A 16,876-nucleotide genomic window follows, 5' to 3' on the forward strand; every position below is an offset into this window, starting at 1 on the left:
TACGCATTTATATTGATAAAAATTCGGATAAGGTGAAGGAATATTTTGTGCACGCACCCTTCGCCGGTCCGTACTGCAATCACACGGTATACACCAAAATTTCATATCACCATTACTGTATAAGGCTAGTACAATGTCGTAGTTATTGTCAGTAAAAAAGAGAGCATCAACTACGGTTGTTTTAACTAACACCGGATCCTTTAATTTAACTGAATATGAGTTCCAATTCAGCGATGTGTTGACCAGCAGTATAGTCTTACTTTCCTCCAGTACAATCAAAGAGCGTTCATGATCAAGTAGTATAACTTTCTTTGGAGTACTGGGCAGAGAAATAATATTGTGGCGTTGGTGGAAGAAACCGCTGCGCATATAGATCAGAACCAAAAAAGTCAACACCATGATAAACTTTAGTTTTAACCGATAACCACTTACCGGTGTTCAAACCATGTGTAATCTGGAAAAGCAGCCGCTTGTGTACGCGCTTCATCACCCACCAAACCGCTCTCCATGAGCGCGCATTGTAAGAGTGTAGCATTCTTCGACTCTTGCAATGTCTTTTCGATGTTGGGTAAAAATTCACGTATGGCACGAAATGCTTTACGACGCTCCGAATTAGGGGCTGTAAACGAGAGCAAAAGCGTTTTGGCGGGTTAGTGCGTTGAGTACTATTTACATGTCTCCCGAAAACTATTTTACATACCAATGTAATGCCGAAACGTTTCCAAATCGGCGATTGTGCTTAGCAAGTCGACGTTACGCATTTTTTGCTCTAGAAAACCATAATCCAAATATATTTGCCGAAAGTAGTGCGTCAATCCAGACTTTTTGAGATGATAACCGATGCAGAGAAAAAAGTAGAAATCATGAACGTCACGTTGGAAAGGCAACACTTCTTTGCGAGCATCTAAATCCTCAACGAAACTGCAAAGCAAAAATTAAGCTGAGTGAAGGTAAATTCAATTTAAAATTCTAATATTTAACATACTGATAGTATTCAAGCAGTTTCTTATGCATATCTACTATTTCTTCGTCTGTTACTACATATCTTTCCTTCATTTTACCATAAATAAATGGTAGCTTAAAGAAGTCACCTGTTTCTAAAATGCACTTTTCTAGAAAACCATGACGATGTAACTTGATCAAATCTTTTTCACAACTGCTCCCAGGCCACAGGGCAACAATTACCTAAAATGTGGGAAAACACAGTTTAATGTTACATATTGCATGTTATAATAGAAAATAATTCTTACCCTTTTTGGCACAAAAATGGCATGCGGGAAGCAACGAAATACCTCAGAAAATGCCTTTCTTAAATCCGGCTCTAAGCTCTCGAGGCTCTTTTCAATCGCGGCATTGAATTTCTCATCAACAAGGCTGCATAAAATGGAAAAATGTTTAAAATAACAATGCATTTGCAATATTACAGAATCATAAATTGTATTGTTAAGCTTTGTTACTATTATCGCTCCTTCTACTCACTCCGATTCTCGCAACTTATCGATCCAACTCTGCCAATTGTTCAAGTTTTGGCGTAAACTCTGCGCAATTAAACTGAGCAAATATGGATGCCCATTGCTATGTGCATATATCAAATCTACATGGCTTTCTTTGAAATTCTGATGTTCCAAATACTTTTCAAAGAGCAGATAAAGTTCTTCGCGTGTAAAACCACGATTCACATTTAATGTGGTGCTTCGCTTTTTTGCAAACGAATCGCTAACTTTTTTACTACGCGTGATAACGAGTAATTTACATGGCAAGTCGAAAGCTTTTAGCGCATGCGTATTCTGTACGTTCACCAAAATGACAAGACACTTCTTATCCAAATGCTTTTTCAGCTCAACGCATACTTCAGCTATCGAATTTTTATAAACCTGCGTATTATTGTTAACTCGATCCAACGAACCATAACTAGCCGGTGAAGGTGAACGCGTCGATTGTGTTAGCAATAATTTTAAATAACGCAACATACGTAGATCTTCCAGCGAGCTTGTACATTGACTCATATCGACCCAGTGGATTTGAAAATTCATAGCGTTTGCGACATCAAAATCGGAGCAAGCATCGATTGCCAGCCACTTCTTGCCACAACCGAAGTCACTAACCAGCACCACACGGCCGGCAGGTGGCATGTCTAGCAGTGCGTTTCGTAATTTTCGGAACTAAGAAAGGTGTAATAAAATATAATTATGCGAAGTTTTTTTTTTTATTCAAAACTCTCTTACCGGCACTGAGCGATGCACATTGTAGTCATCGAATTTCAGATGGACCTTAGAGTGTAAAGAATGTACTAAATCTACATAACGGCTATAGTCGACTTTGTTCACATTCTCAAAATGGTTCACAAGCCAAGAATAGTCGAGCAGCAAAGCATCCATAAATTTAGTTATTTGTGAGGGATCCTTATGTCGCAATACGGCAAATAGGCGTAAAACCTGCTCCTCGCGATGTGCATCTTGAATTTCATGTTGACAACTTTGCTCATCTTGATAAACGCCCTACAGTGGAAGGAGTTTAATTACAATTTTTTTATCAATAGTTTCTTGGACGCTTACTGCCTCTATATATCTTTTTTCATATTCATTAAATATGTCACGAATATACATCTGCACATCCCTTAAATCGAAATCTTTTATAAAATATCCTTTAACAACGTCTAGAGCATGGTGGCTGCTCAATGCCTCTACTTCGCTAGAATTGGTGCTCGGCGAGGTCATAGTGGCTGAAAAAGAAAAAAATGCATAATATTTTAAATAAAATAATTAAAAATCATCGATTTACATTTTACTAAAGCAAGTACAAAAGAATGCTAAAATGTGTAAAGTCTCTAATCAATCGAAAGGAGTACGTATGTATGTATGTTGGTAAATGCTATAGCATTTAATAATTCCAAACCGTTTTAAATAAATTTTGATTAAAAAATACAAAAATACCAATTAAGCTAAAATAAAAAATGCCTACAAGTTTGTCTGTCCACTCTTTGCAGTGTAAGCGATGTGTTGTTGTTTTCCAATGGCAGTGAATTGGGCGGCTGCAGCAGCTCGTTATCCGCCATTCTTGAGTTGCAATTACCGTCGGAATTGGATTGTGATTCCCTGGAATCGTTTCTTGATTGAAGTACTATATTTGCCATCATCTCAAAAAATTTGGTTCCACACGATAACATTTTCAAAAAAATCTATAGAAATTAGTATTCTGTGAATTAGTAAGTTGCATAATAAATTTGTGTATGTAAATGCATATGCCAAGAAGATGTGGATGCAGTCATATACATATGTATGTACATACGTAGGTATGTAGGTATGTATGTCTTTTTAAAGAAGCCTTTGAATAACACTCTAACGCACAAGGATTTCTCAGGATCTTTATTGAAAGTAATCTTTATACTAGTTAATGTTGAGAACTCTTCAGTAGGATGTATGTATGTATTGCATATATTTTACAACTAAAACTTGAAGAATTAACTATGAAAAAATTGCAGCGTTATATTGATTAAATGGACAGTGGTCAAGGAGGACAAGTGAAAAACATACAAACATTTAAAGATTAGCCAATACTATCCACAAGTAGCACGCTATAGTACGCCGTATTTCACAAACAGAAACTCGTCATTTTACAATGTTTTAAGTAGCAGCCAGGTTCAATTAGAAATATTTCTTAAAGAAAACCTACAGCTGCGTGCAGTTAATTAGAAACGAGGTTGTGCATAGTAGGTTACGTAAATATTTTATTTCCGAACTAAAACATTTACAAAGTTTATTTTAATAAACACTACGATATTACGCAAAAAAGAAAATAAAACTTAAAATTAAAAATCCACATTTGTTTAGTAAAAAAAATCACCAATATTCATATATAGCAAAATCAGTAGTGCAGCTAATTAGAAACATTGTAACAAAATATTATAATTGTTGTTTAATTCCATAAACGCGTCAATATTTTGTTGCGAAACCGTTATTCTGAATTACGGCTTGCAATCTGCGTGGCATTGAACTAATGTAAGCCTCACCAACGCTTTTAGGAATAGCATGACTCCAAGGTCCTTTCATACAGTTCCTTAAAATTTCCGATTTTATGAGCTGCGATTTTCTTTTTTACATGTTGCCATTCTCTATGGGGTTTAAGTTCGGGCTGCATGAAGGCCAATCCAACATGTTTATATAATTTTGAGACAACCACTGTTTTGTTGCACCAGCCGTATGCTTCGGATCACTATCCTGTTGGAAAATCCATGTCACAGGCAAATTTTCCTCAGCATACGGTAGGAGAACGTTGTTTAAGATGGAAATGTATTGGAATTTGTCCATTATGCCATCAATCGGGTGTAAAGGCCCAACGCCGCGCCATGACATACACCCCCAAAACATTTTTCTACCACCACCATGCTTAACAGTAGGGCGGGTGTATCTGGGATAGTAAGCACAATTTTTTGGGCGACGTACATACGTTTTTCCATCAGCTGAGATTCTATTTACTTTGGTCTCGTCCGAAAACAACACTCTTTTCCATTCTTTAACCGTCCAATTGCTGTATTTTATGGCGAACTCCAAGCGTCTTCTCCGATTTCTCTCAGTTATAAGGGGCTTCTTCCGCGAAACTCGGCCAAATAACCCAGCCTCCCTTAATCTTCGTTTTATTGTATCTTTGGAAGGTCTGTTCTCATTTTCACCAAATACGGATGCTCTTATTTCATTTGCTGTTTTTTGCGGAAATTTTTTAGATTCTCTTATTATGAGGCTGTCTTCGTGAGCGATTGTTTTTCTGGGTCTACGCTTTCGTGGAACATTCATAAATGTGGAATATCTTTTGAAATGATGAACAGCATTAAAAACTATCTTTTTGGATATGGGCAAATCCTAGCATTGCGGACGTTATGTTTGGACGTTTCTTTTAACTTTTTTGCAGACAAAGACATTATAAGTTAACAATTTTTTGTGGTTTAAGGGAGGGTTTATAGGAGTACTTATGAGAACAAAATAATGGAAATTTGAATTTGTGTTAATGTCGGTGTATTTGCCTTCGAAATTTATGTTCGGACGTTACTTAAAAAGGAAGCGATTTTGATATGACCATCAAAGTCAACCGATTTGCGCAAATTGTCATGCATGAAGAGCACGATCTACAAAAATACTTTGAAGAGAAAATAGTAAAGTTTACAAAAAGTGATATAAAAGCAAACTAAAGGTTGGATTAACTTTAAAACAATTGTATATGTGCGTTCGGGACGTTACGTTACGGACGTTACTCTTTTTTCCGTTGAAAAAAGTGATTTTTTTTAAAGCGATATTGTTGTATTTTATTAAAAGATAAAGTGTTTAAACCAATGCTATTTAGAGCTCTGTTTCAAAAAGTAAGAGTGGCAAATCAGATTTCTCAAATAAATCTGAAAAGAAATATGAAATAAGAATATGTTGTACTATGCCTTTTTTGACACAAAAATGAGAGAATTCGAATTGCATGCATTTTTTGCGATTTTGGTTGACTATTTCTCGGATTCGCCCATATGTATAAACTGTTTGCAATGGACGCTTATGATTTTCCGTCATTGTGCATGTGTACGATAATTTTTGGGTATTTTCGTCTCAACTCTTATTCTTTCCCCATGTTTTCTTTTAGAGGATGATAGATGGATATTAGATAAATAACAATATATCAAACAATATGGTTTACCGTTTAAAATATTCAAATAATATAAAATAATATCCGCGTTTCTAGTTACATGCACGAGCACGCCTGACGCGAACTAAGAAAAAACTAGCCAAGTAACGTTAGGGTTGCCAGATTCTGAAACGGAGAAAGGAGTACATTTCTCTTTTCGATAGAAAAAAGGCAGTACGAAACTTAAAAAAGGAGTACAATTTTTGTTTTAATTTTTTTGTGCAATTTATTGTTACAAATTACCATTATTTAGGTACAAACAAACACGGATATCTTAGAAATCTTTTTCAAAGAAACAATAAATGGTAAAAATTAATAACTAAATTCTACAAATGAATTCCAGGCTATTCCTGAATGTATGGCAATTTTTTTAATTTACAATCTAAAATGTTTCTGATTTTCATACCCGAGCGCCCTGCACCTACCTGCCTACGACCATGCTTACACCTTTTAACTATCACACTTAACTTTACTTACTAAGTAGTGTTTGCCACAATATGAATGGTAAGTACAGGGCGTAAAATAATAACTGTCCATTATTTCCATTTGCCAGCTTTGGGAGATAAGTACCTGCTTTTTTCAGATGTATTTTTTCTTAGATTTTGTATAAAAAAAGAAAGAAAACTGTATAGGTATAGGGTTGGTCGAATGAATGGCCTTCTAGTCACCAGTTCCGAGTCTTTTCGATTGCTGAATATGAGGCCTTATGTTGGACAAAAGACGAAGTATAAAGGAGCCAAATGGAGGAAATTAGCCTATGGTTACAGAAGANCTCACCAACGCTTTTAGGAATAGCATGACTCCAAGGTCCTTTCATACAGTTCCTTAAAATTTCCGATTTTATGAGCTGCGATTTTCTTTTTTACATGTTGCCATTCTCTATGGGGTTTAAGTTCGGGCTGCATGAAGGCCAATCCAACATGTTTATATAATTTTGAGACAACCACTGTTTTGTTGCACCAGCCGTATGCTTCGGATCACTATCCTGTTGGAAAATCCATGTCACAGGCAAATTTTCCTCAGCATACGGTAGGAGAACGTTGTTTAAGATGGAAATGTATTGGAATTTGTCCATTATGCCATCAATCGGGTGTAAAGGCCCAACGCCGCGCCATGACATACACCCCCAAAACATTTTTCTACCACCACCATGCTTAACAGTAGGGCGGGTGTATCTGGGATAGTAAGCANTGCCGCTTGAGCTTTTCTCTCCAAGTGTTTACCGTTGGTAAACGCAAATGAAGGTTAAAATTTAAAAACTTATTAATAACATTTAAGTAAAATCTGTGGATAATTAACAATAAACTACTTTTTTCGCAAAATCTATAAAGTCCCTTTTATTTTTCAATAAAACCTGTGCAACAGTTTTTATTATACGCCCTGTATATGATAAAATATTAATAGCTGGAAAAAGGAGTACAAAAGAAGTACAAAACTAAGAAAGAAGTACATTTCCAGATATTTTTTTTTGGGGGTACAAGGGAGTACATTACAATAAAAAGGAGTACGTTTACTTCCAAAAGCAGTACGTCTGGCAACCCTACGTAACGTTGTAATTCAAGTAAACTGCAAAACAATTTCTATGAATCTTCTCGCATGTATTTCAAGCGTTTTGGCATTTAAAAATCAAAGCCTACTAGAAAGTTCACGGATTTATTCAAATATATGAAGTGCTGACAACCTCGTTTCTAATTAAGTGCACGCAGCTGTATGTAAATGTTTGAAGTCATTAAACTTTAATGATTAATCATATAACTAGCGATTTTCCCTACCAACCTTCAGCTTATTAAGAACTTGTTAGGTTTGAATATCTAAATAATTACATATATGTTTAATTTCCTTGATTCTTCAAATAATACCAACAAAACCCCCAATTAGCTCGTCTATCTTATCCACTGGTAAATGAGTAAATGAATACGCACAAAAAATATTTTCAATTAACCTTAAGTACTGACTGTAATCATATTTTTAATTGTTCATCACAAAAAGAGGATAAAGTGTGAACGTTAACAAAAATTCCAACACATTTGAGGACGGCCAATTAGATCTACATTTCGTCACCTGAAATGCAAAAAAGACGTAACAACATCGCAATTGAAATGGAAAAAGTCGTGACTTATATACGTAAATTTTTTTCATAAAATGATGTGGAGTTGTAATTCGATAAAATCCATCATATACATACATAATGTGACCAACTATTTCATAGCTCAAAGAAGTACAGGTTAAGTTGTGTTAAGTTAACGTCGCGAGCCGATTCGATTCCTGCGAGCTCAGTGTTTGTTCAGAAGTGCGAGACAAAATGCTTCCATCTTAGCCTCACGAAGGTTGGACATTTTAAAAGAAAGTGTGGAGATGATTCCACTTCATTTACCTCTTGACAGCTGATAAAAAAGGATCAGCTGAAATTCCCAGTCTCCCCGCATGAGTACCAATTGCCTGTCAGAACCTCCCTCACTAGCCCTTGAGAGGTAACGTGTTTTAAAGTGGCCTATAAAAATATTTGCTGCAGCAGAGAAACGTCTTCTTTTCCTTTTTTATGTCACAAAAGAACCCGGTTTTCCTTAGCCCAATAGCAGTTCATGCTGCGACAATTCTGTCTGCAACATCCGCAGGCGCCGTGTTCGACATATGAATGTTAAGCGCCAGTATAGGTGTGGTTCCTAATGATCCACTAATTCCTATTTTACAAGTGTAGCTTTCTCTAGTGAGTTCCACCAGATAAGGGCTCCTTGAAACAATATAGGCTTAAATCTGGTTTCGTAGAGCTATTGAATTAATTTGGGCGAGAGGCCTCACCTTTTACCGATAGCTGCCCTACAGTAGTACCAGGCAACCGACACCTTTCTTACCCTTTCCCCAAGGTTAGGCTCCCACGACAGCCGCCGCTGATCGCCCACCTAGTTATCTGGTTCAGGTAACCTTGAGCCAGATCAAAAAGGGTGTCTAGAAAACGTCTCCTAAACAAAAGTTGCACATCATCAACATAGGCGATCACCCGACAGCCCACTTTTTCCAGTTTCTCTAGAAGGTCGTTTACAACCGCAATCCAGAGCAGGAGAGAGAGAACACCACCTTGTGGAGTGCTCGTATTGTAGGGCTGCCATAATCCTGAACCCATCGACCCCATCCAAGTAAAAAACGAAGAAAAGTGCGATAGCGATCCGAAAATTGTCGCCAACTAGTTACAAATTCTCCCTCCTGAAGTACAAAGTAACGCAAAGAAGTACATTTGACTGTACTTCGAAGTACGAAGTAGAAGAGCGAAAAAAGAAGTACTGTACTTCCGAAAGAAGTACGGTTGGTCACATTATACAAACATATGTATGTACATCAAAAGGTGAAATTTTAATTTTTTATTATTTATGACTTTTTGTATTTCAGCGATGACGCTTTTTACTCTTTTTTTGCATTTCAGGTGACGATATGTATGTATTTCTATTTTCTACGACATGCACCAGCGCACAGGGTTGTTTTGCCTGTAAATTCCTAAACGTTAAATTGAAACAACCTCGACCCCTAATTGCAATTTTATCGTTAGCGACATATTATCGAAATCAATTTTTTTGTTGCAAATATGTTTAAAATACTAGTTCCAACGTCCTACAAAATCACAGACTTTGAATATTTACCGTTGCAAAAAGCAAAATGAATTTGATCGTTTGCTTTGTTTACACTTTTGAGTTCCTACAATTTAATCGTAAGCGACACTGTGCGATACTTTAGTGTAAATAGCAATTGGATCTGTAATTTTAACTAAAGTTCCATCGGCAATTGCTACAACTGAAAGCTTCAAAATCAGCTTATTTCGCTTATCAAAATTAAGTGCAATCTGTCATTATACAATTACAGCTGCAAATAACCAAGTGCAACGTTGCTCGTCTAGCGGGGCCTTTTTTGAATCTCTTGCTGTGCCAATAGGTTATACGATTTAAAACCGTGGTGCACACGAGTGTCTCCGGGAGCTACTCGGATTTAACATACAAGTCGTGTGTGTGCAGCTAGCGAACTGTTGCGACGCTAGCAGCGAATTAGTTGCGCCTTTGCTAATGTACGCATACTAAAAGCTTAAACAGACGGCAGCGTTGATCCGGACTAACTCGGACTTAATCCGGATCAACTGTAGTTAATTCCCGAGTTGATCCGGATCAACGCAGCCGTCTGTTTATGCTTTTAGTATGCGAACACTACTGATTTAAAAGCATATCAGAAAGATGAAAAACAGACACCTAACGGGACTTATATTATATATGTAAGCATTGGTATAGAAAAAATTTCAAACGATACATTAAATTAGTTCTGAATCTCCTAACCGAACAAGTTCCATGACATTTATAGGTCCCGCTTTCTTACTGTAGCAAAAACAATCATTTTCTTTTCTTAAATCAATGTCAAATGCTCCAAACCGCGAAGTGCGATTCGAAAGCGAATTAAGATCTTGCCTTTTCTCAAGCCTAAAAAAAATTGTTTGCAATACTTGATTCGGCTTTTTAATTACATTTTTTTAAAATTGCATAAAGTTTTCAAACCTATAAGCAGAAAATGAATCCAAAGGANAATTTTCTTTTCTTAAATCAATGTCAAATGCTCCAAACCGCGAAGTGCGATTCGAAAGCGAATTAAGATCCTGCCTTTTATCAAGCCTAAAAAAAATTTTTTGCTATACTTGATTCGGCTTTTTAATTACATTTTTTTTAAATTGCATAAAGTTTTCAAACCTATAAGCAGAAAATGAATCCAAAGGACCCAGACTTTTAACGCATTCAAGCAAGTGAAGTAAGCCATGATTGTTGAAACTAACTAATTCTTCTCCAAATATCCTACTGAACTCTGCGACAAAGTGTTCCAGCATTTTTTGAGCAATATCGGCCTCCGACCTGAACGATTTTTCACTTGAAAGAAGGCGAATACTACTATGCAAAAGCAAGAAAAGGTAGTACAACTCTCTACTAACGCAATCCTTCAAAATAAAAACGCCGGTGTATAGCAAGAACTGCCTGAACTCCGTTGCTTTCCAATGACTAACTTCGACAGAATTCTGATGGAAAAACCTGGAAACGAAACGAATATTTGCATTCATCTTTATGGTATTTGCATTTTTGATGAACAGTTTAAGACATTTTTTGACGACACCTAAATCAACCAAATGCATAGAGTCAAGAGGAAACTGAGAAACCATTCCAAAGCCAGCGTCTTCTAACACGCTTTTCTGATGCCTAAATTGAACAAGGTGGTGAGAAGCGTAAACTCTTTGCTCAGAAGATGAATCCGACCTAAGTTCACCAATTTCTTTGGGAAAACATAATATTCTCTCTTTATATTTGCCTTCGAGGCAACATTTAGGGCATCCGCTTTTTCCATTAAATGACATAACACCACAAGCAAACGCCCTAGCCGGAGAATTACAAATGAACACCCGAACATCAAACTTTAATACGATCTCATTGTGACCCACTTTGATACCATTTTCCCTAAGGTATTTTGCTTCTGATGAAAAATTTGCCATGAAATCATTGATATCTTCAGGTTTCTACAGGTGTTACACTACGAAAATCTACAAGTGCCCCAGGATAGGCCATAAAACTCGATTAGAACTATTAAATAGTTTGACACCATCGACACCTACATCAATTAAGACTTCTTCTCGCGCCTCTAAAAATCCGAATACATCTGAAATAAAATTATCTTGAATACGTAAGTATAGAAATTCGCCATTTGGAATGGACTGAATATTAATTTTTTCCCGAGACTTTTAGCGGACAAAGGCAAGTCATTCATTCCAACTTTTCAAAGGGTTTTAAGAAAATCGTCAAGGGCGCTTTGAGAAATTTTATTTCTAATCGCCCAAGACTTCAATCCCTAATTCGCATTCAACTGCTCGAAATTTTCATTCGGCACTTCACTGCTAGAAAAGGATCACTTTCACCAAGAAAAACTTCACTCGACATACAGTCTTCCATATTTTCTGTTTCACCAGAAGCCGCAGCCTCACTTTGCACATTTTCTTGAGAGGATTGCTCAAGCTCTTTAAATTTTTTTATATTAGCTTCGAAAAGCCTTTTTTCTTTTGATAAGCCATTGCTTAAATGCCTCTTCTTCATTTTGTCTTCAAATTCTTTTATATTAAATTAACTTTCCTTTTATTAGAACTGTATTTCGCAAATTCCACGTCTGTCGTTCTTAATTTTTCCGCGCTTTTAGACGGCTACCTTTTCTTCTTTTTAATTCTTCTCTTCTTTTTAGCGAAAAGCGTGAGAAGACAAAGAGAAGAAATAATGAAAGGGCAAAATAATGTACCAAATCAGTTTGACTGCTTACTCTTGTGGCACATATCTGTTTCAGAAAAAAAGATTAAAGCAGATTGCGGATGTGTTAGTATGTGTCAAAACTTTTGCAAATGCATTGGAGTTTCCATCAGTCGCGTCTTGCAAAGCTTCTACAACTGAATGCTTCAAAATCAGCTTATTTCCCTTATCAAAATTAAGTGCAATCTGCTATCATACATGCGCAATTGCGCCTTTGCTAGTGCACGCATACTAAGACAAAAATATTGCGCTGGCATTGGTAGCTCTGTCGACGAAATGAAAAACAGACACAGCGTTGCCACAGACAAATTTTTTTTCCTACCAAAATTTCATACCATAACCAACCGAAACCTACCAAACATTTTTTTGAGTTTTCAATGAAAAATTTTTTAAAAATATAGTTAACATAACATTTAGTAAAACTAAAATACGAGTATAATAAAAACAAATTACGTAACTGCGTATAACGATTCATTTTATGGTACAGACTTATCCATATGTACATACATATGTCTCTTTACAAACAGGTGTCTTTCGGGGTTCCTGCTCGAAAGAGTTATGCATATCATTGATTGTCTTATTCCCTTTGACTTCCGCCAGTAGGCAGCAATTTGAGATTATTCCCAGCTAGCTCCTAAGTAGGTCTGCAATGTATCCTTTAGATGTACCGCAGAAAGGCTAGGGACCATGCAAACGCATTTGGGCTCCACGCTTTGTGAAACTATCAGCCCTTTTGTTGCCTTCAAACCCTTCATGTCCATGAACCCTCCACAGCGTGACGCTATTGTGGGCTCGCAGGTGGTTCAAGAGTTTACAAGCCTTGATGCCGTTTTAAAAGACTCTAAGGCCTTTAACGCGGCCTGAATGTCCGACCTAATATTTATTCTGGCCTCATTTGCCTTCTACGATGACATTCGCGAACTCAGACTTCGATTGGGAAGACCTCCGCCTGAAATATGGTTTAGTACGAGCCCATTGGCAGACTTTTCTGGAATCTTGGTCCAAGTACGCCATAAATTATATCGCTACCTAAAGGTGAAAAGATGCCAAATCAATTTTTTTTCAAAGTTTAGTTTTTGATGCAGAATGACAGGTAATACGAAACTACATCGAGTTTTCGTCTCTCCTGAAGAATTCCAAAAAATGGACTTGGCACCTTTTCACCCTTAAGTAACGATATATGGATGTTCGTATTGCATATTGACAATAATAGGGTATACGTTTTTAATTAGGAATTAGGTATATTTACATGTTTGTGGCCGCCATTATACGAACGCANATCAATTTTTTTTCAAAGTTTAGTTTTTGATGCAGAATGACAGGTAATACGAAACTACATCGAGTTTTCGTCTCTCCTGAAGAATTCCAAAAAATGGACTTGGCACCTTTTCACCCTTAAGTAACGATATATGGATGTTCGTATTGCATATTGACAATAATAGGGTATACGTTTTTAATTAGGAATTAGGTATATTTACATGTTTGTGGCCGCCATTATACGAACGCACCGGTGAAATATTTGTTTAAAAAAGGTTGCTAAAATGTTTGGAGATACGCACATATTTTCTATTTTTCGCAAATAATTATTACTCATTGTCCCGAAACCTACCAAAATCCAATCAAGCCTACCATCCTACCAAATGGAAAAAAAACCTACCGGTTTTGGTAGGCTCATGTTTGGCAACACTGAACAGACACCTAACGGGACTTATATTATATATTATATATGTATGCATTGGTATAGAAAAAATTTCTACTGAACTCGAATTGGCATCTTAACCCCAACTTATACGGCCATATGGATTCACACTTGCAAAATTATTATTATTGCCGCTTATCTCTTTTCAAATTGCTTATAAGAATTTGATTTCTCCTGTTACTTATCATAACTTATGCACTTCAGCCTTCTTTTTATAAAATTCTGATTTGATTTTAATTTCTATATGAAAAGTTTTCGTTAGAAATTTTTTTCTCCAATGCCTACATAGATTTAAAACACACGACGAGTCGAGAAATATAACAGCTGATTTCGAAACTTGCAAAAAATCTCCATAATATGAAGATTTTTGCACTGAATCTATTCTGGTCGAGGATTAAATTTTACTTTTTTTCATTCTCTAAAAAAAACCTCAAAAAGTACCAAATAGTAGCGGCCAATCTGGTTGTTGTTGTTGTTGTTTTAGCGGCTACAACAACCCCGCCCAGAGCCATGATTCAATAATACAAGGTTAGATCATTATTGACAGCTGCGGTTTGACACTCCCTTACAAAAGGTTGCATTTACGAAGGACAGAGAAAGGGCAAGAATGCAATCCCTTGTTGCGAAAATGGTAGTAGAAAAGTACGCAAAGTAGGCAATTAGTAGTGAAATTCCTTTTGTAAATTCTAATGTATTTGCAGGAAATCTGGCATTTTAAACGAAATGTTGGATGTAATATTGATTTATCTACGTGAATTACGTAATTTATATGCTATTTAGCTGTATAAAAACTGCAAAATGACTCAAAATTAAAATAAGACTACTATGAGATTGATGTAAATATCCAATGCTTATCTTTTTATCAGTTAAATATGCTTCATATGCATATACAAATAAACATATTGCACAAAATCGTATACTTTTATTTCACACCAAAGCTACACTGTTTCCATGTAAATTTGCAAAGAAGAAACACGGTGCCACTGCTAAGGGAGCGGTGCGAGAGAGACAACTGTCAGTTTATCGAACCTTGTATTATTGAATCATGCCCAGAGCGGTTAGACCCTCAATCGTTGTCGTCAAGCTCAACTAGCGGTAGCCCCAGGAAGCGTGCAGCCTCGTTGGGGTATGTCCATTGGGACGGCGGTGGGCTAGTATCTCAGTCATTGTCAAGCTTAACTAACGGAAGACCCAAGAAGCGTGCAGCCTCTATAGGACCTGTTCAAAGGGATAAACGCGTTAGCTGTGTGGGGATGTTTCGATTCGTGGGGACATTCATTTGGCACATCTGCATCTAGTCTGCTTAGGTATGAGTTCAATCTACTGCAGTAGCCAGAGCACAGTTGGGCTATTGTGGTCCGAGTCTCTCAAGGCAGACGAAGTTCCGTCTCGTCCACGTCAGGTGATCGTGTGCCCAGAACAGCATTTACAGATCTGGAGTTTACGTAACTTGAGACTGACTCCCTGTGAATGCCGCTCAGGCCCGACCACCGTTTGAGTATCTGTGGGAGCGAAGAGGCCTCTATGTCTTCTAACAGCGTATAGTGGCTGACGGTATCAAACGCTTTTGAATATAATAGTTCTCTCCCAGGGGCGGTTGCGGTTTAGGTCACGTGTCATCTGAGTGTTAATGGCTGATGCCTCGCTGGGGTCAGCTGGTTCCAAAAATGCGGGAGTAGCAAGGCCTCTAGTAAAGAGTATTATCAGGCGATAAGACTCTCCTTTGTTGGCTAGTTTCCCCTGTTTTAGCATTGGGACCACTCTCCTCATCTTCCAGATGTCTGGAATGACGGAGAGCAGCTATTGACAGGTTGAGAACCTTAGCTAAATAGTCTACTCCCGCAAAACCCAATTTTTTCAGCATCAACATGCATATTCCGGCGGTTCCCATGGCTTTGGACGCTTTCGCCTTCCCAATGGCTACCTGAACTTCCCGCAAGTGAAAACAAGACGCGCACTTGTTGTTGGCAGTTTGTGCAGCCTTCTGGTCACTCGACGTTTGGCTTTGTCCGCAGGAGGATGCAGTGTAAATTGCCGGCTAAAATAGCTCGCTCATCGCTCCGGATCCGACGAAGCGAGGTCGCCGCAAGATATTTCGACTCTGTCGTCGCGCTTTGTCGGATTGGACAGTGATCTCACGGTTTACCAAAGCTTACTCACACCAGAGGTGATGTTACAGGTCTTCAGATGCTCTTCCCACTTCTTCCGCATATGTACGTTTCCTAGTTGCCGAATCTCCGCGTTGAGATCCCTGATACGGGGATTGCTGGGATCGGCCTGACGAAGGCTGTCGTGGTTGTGGTATGGTCTATTGTGTTGTGTTGTGGTGCTGTGGTGTTTGTGTTGAGCTGCTCAGGCGGACTGAGGTTTGTCATGGAGGCAGCTCTGTTTGAGCAACGGAGGGCCACAAATGATGTGGTCCACTTTCGATGAGTCCGTAGGCCTGAGCAGACTCTGAGGTACTCCACCCATTGCAAGCATTGCACTTGACTGAGGCGGAGTTGTGGTGTAGTCGTCTCTGGCATACACAGCAGGTTAAGTTTCTGGACCAGGGTTTGACTCGATGACAGCCCTGAGCAGAAGGATACGTAGCAGATGTAGTCCTATGGACGAACAACGTCCGAGATATTGCACCGACTTAAACCGAGTTAGATCGCCGAAACAACAGACCTTGGTCGGGTAAAACTCGATTCATTCCGGTGCGTAGAACCGGCTGCCGCGGTCGTTTTAGTTTGGTAGAAAATTGAATTTATAATCTAGGGGTAGGGGTAGGGGTGCGTTACGCTGCGATTGTGTGCTTAATGGTCGTTAACTGCGCGCTCTGCCCGTGTACATATTCGCATTCGCAAAATATTCGTATCATTTGATGCGAATGCAAATGTCGATGCGAATATGCTAAATGATGCGAATCATTCGTATAACGATGCGAATGAGAATATCCGGAACATCCCTGATCTACATACACTGTCGGCAAAAAGTATTTGCACTGCAAATTTTTCATATTGCAAAAATATCTGAAAAAACTATTTTCCTAATATTTTTAAGCCAATTTTACCACGCTTTTATCAACTTGCAATGTTGTGTGTCCAGAAACTTTCAATGTTGTGGATCCAGAAACTTTCAATGTTGTGTGTCCGACACCATAAAACCTTTGCTTTGAAAAGTTCCTATAAAAAAGCATAGTGCATAGGGCGACATCTGTAGTGAATAGGGC

The 16,876-nt window shown here is 37.9% G+C and overlaps 1 protein-coding gene across 8 annotated transcripts in view; it reads right to left on the reverse strand.

Moving 5' to 3' along the window:
• Nucleotides 1–16,876, reverse strand: part of Dark (Death-associated APAF1-related killer) — a 44,118-nt gene that overhangs the window by 5,141 nt on the left and 22,101 nt on the right. For 4 of the 8 annotated variants that reach the window (XM_017617912.1, XM_017617984.1, XM_017618131.1 and 1 more), the window contains 9 exons: nucleotides 2,962–3,178; nucleotides 2,556–2,722; nucleotides 2,226–2,498; nucleotides 1,480–2,162; nucleotides 1,251–1,374; nucleotides 986–1,185; nucleotides 701–921; nucleotides 433–619; nucleotides 58–361 (listed from right to left, as the gene is read on the reverse strand). In XM_017617912.1, the coding sequence (XP_017473401.1) occupies nucleotides 58–361; nucleotides 433–619; nucleotides 701–921; nucleotides 986–1,185; nucleotides 1,251–1,374; nucleotides 1,480–2,162; nucleotides 2,226–2,498; nucleotides 2,556–2,722; nucleotides 2,962–3,178 (2,376 nt within the window). Of the gene's footprint in view, nucleotides 1–57; nucleotides 362–432; nucleotides 620–700; nucleotides 922–985; nucleotides 1,186–1,250; nucleotides 1,375–1,479; nucleotides 2,163–2,225; nucleotides 2,499–2,555; nucleotides 2,723–2,961; nucleotides 3,179–10,612; nucleotides 12,296–16,876 lie in introns of those variants that run through there. The other 4 variants (XM_017618280.1, XM_017618203.1, XM_017617784.1 and 1 more) reach the window with 3 other exon arrangements.

Source organism: Rhagoletis zephyria, unplaced genomic scaffold (assembly GCF_001687245.7).
Source record: "Rhagoletis zephyria isolate East Lansing unplaced genomic scaffold, Rhagoletis_zephyria_1.1 Rzeph_scaffold_00002, whole genome shotgun sequence".
Taxonomy (NCBI): domain Eukaryota; kingdom Metazoa; phylum Arthropoda; class Insecta; order Diptera; family Tephritidae; genus Rhagoletis; species Rhagoletis zephyria.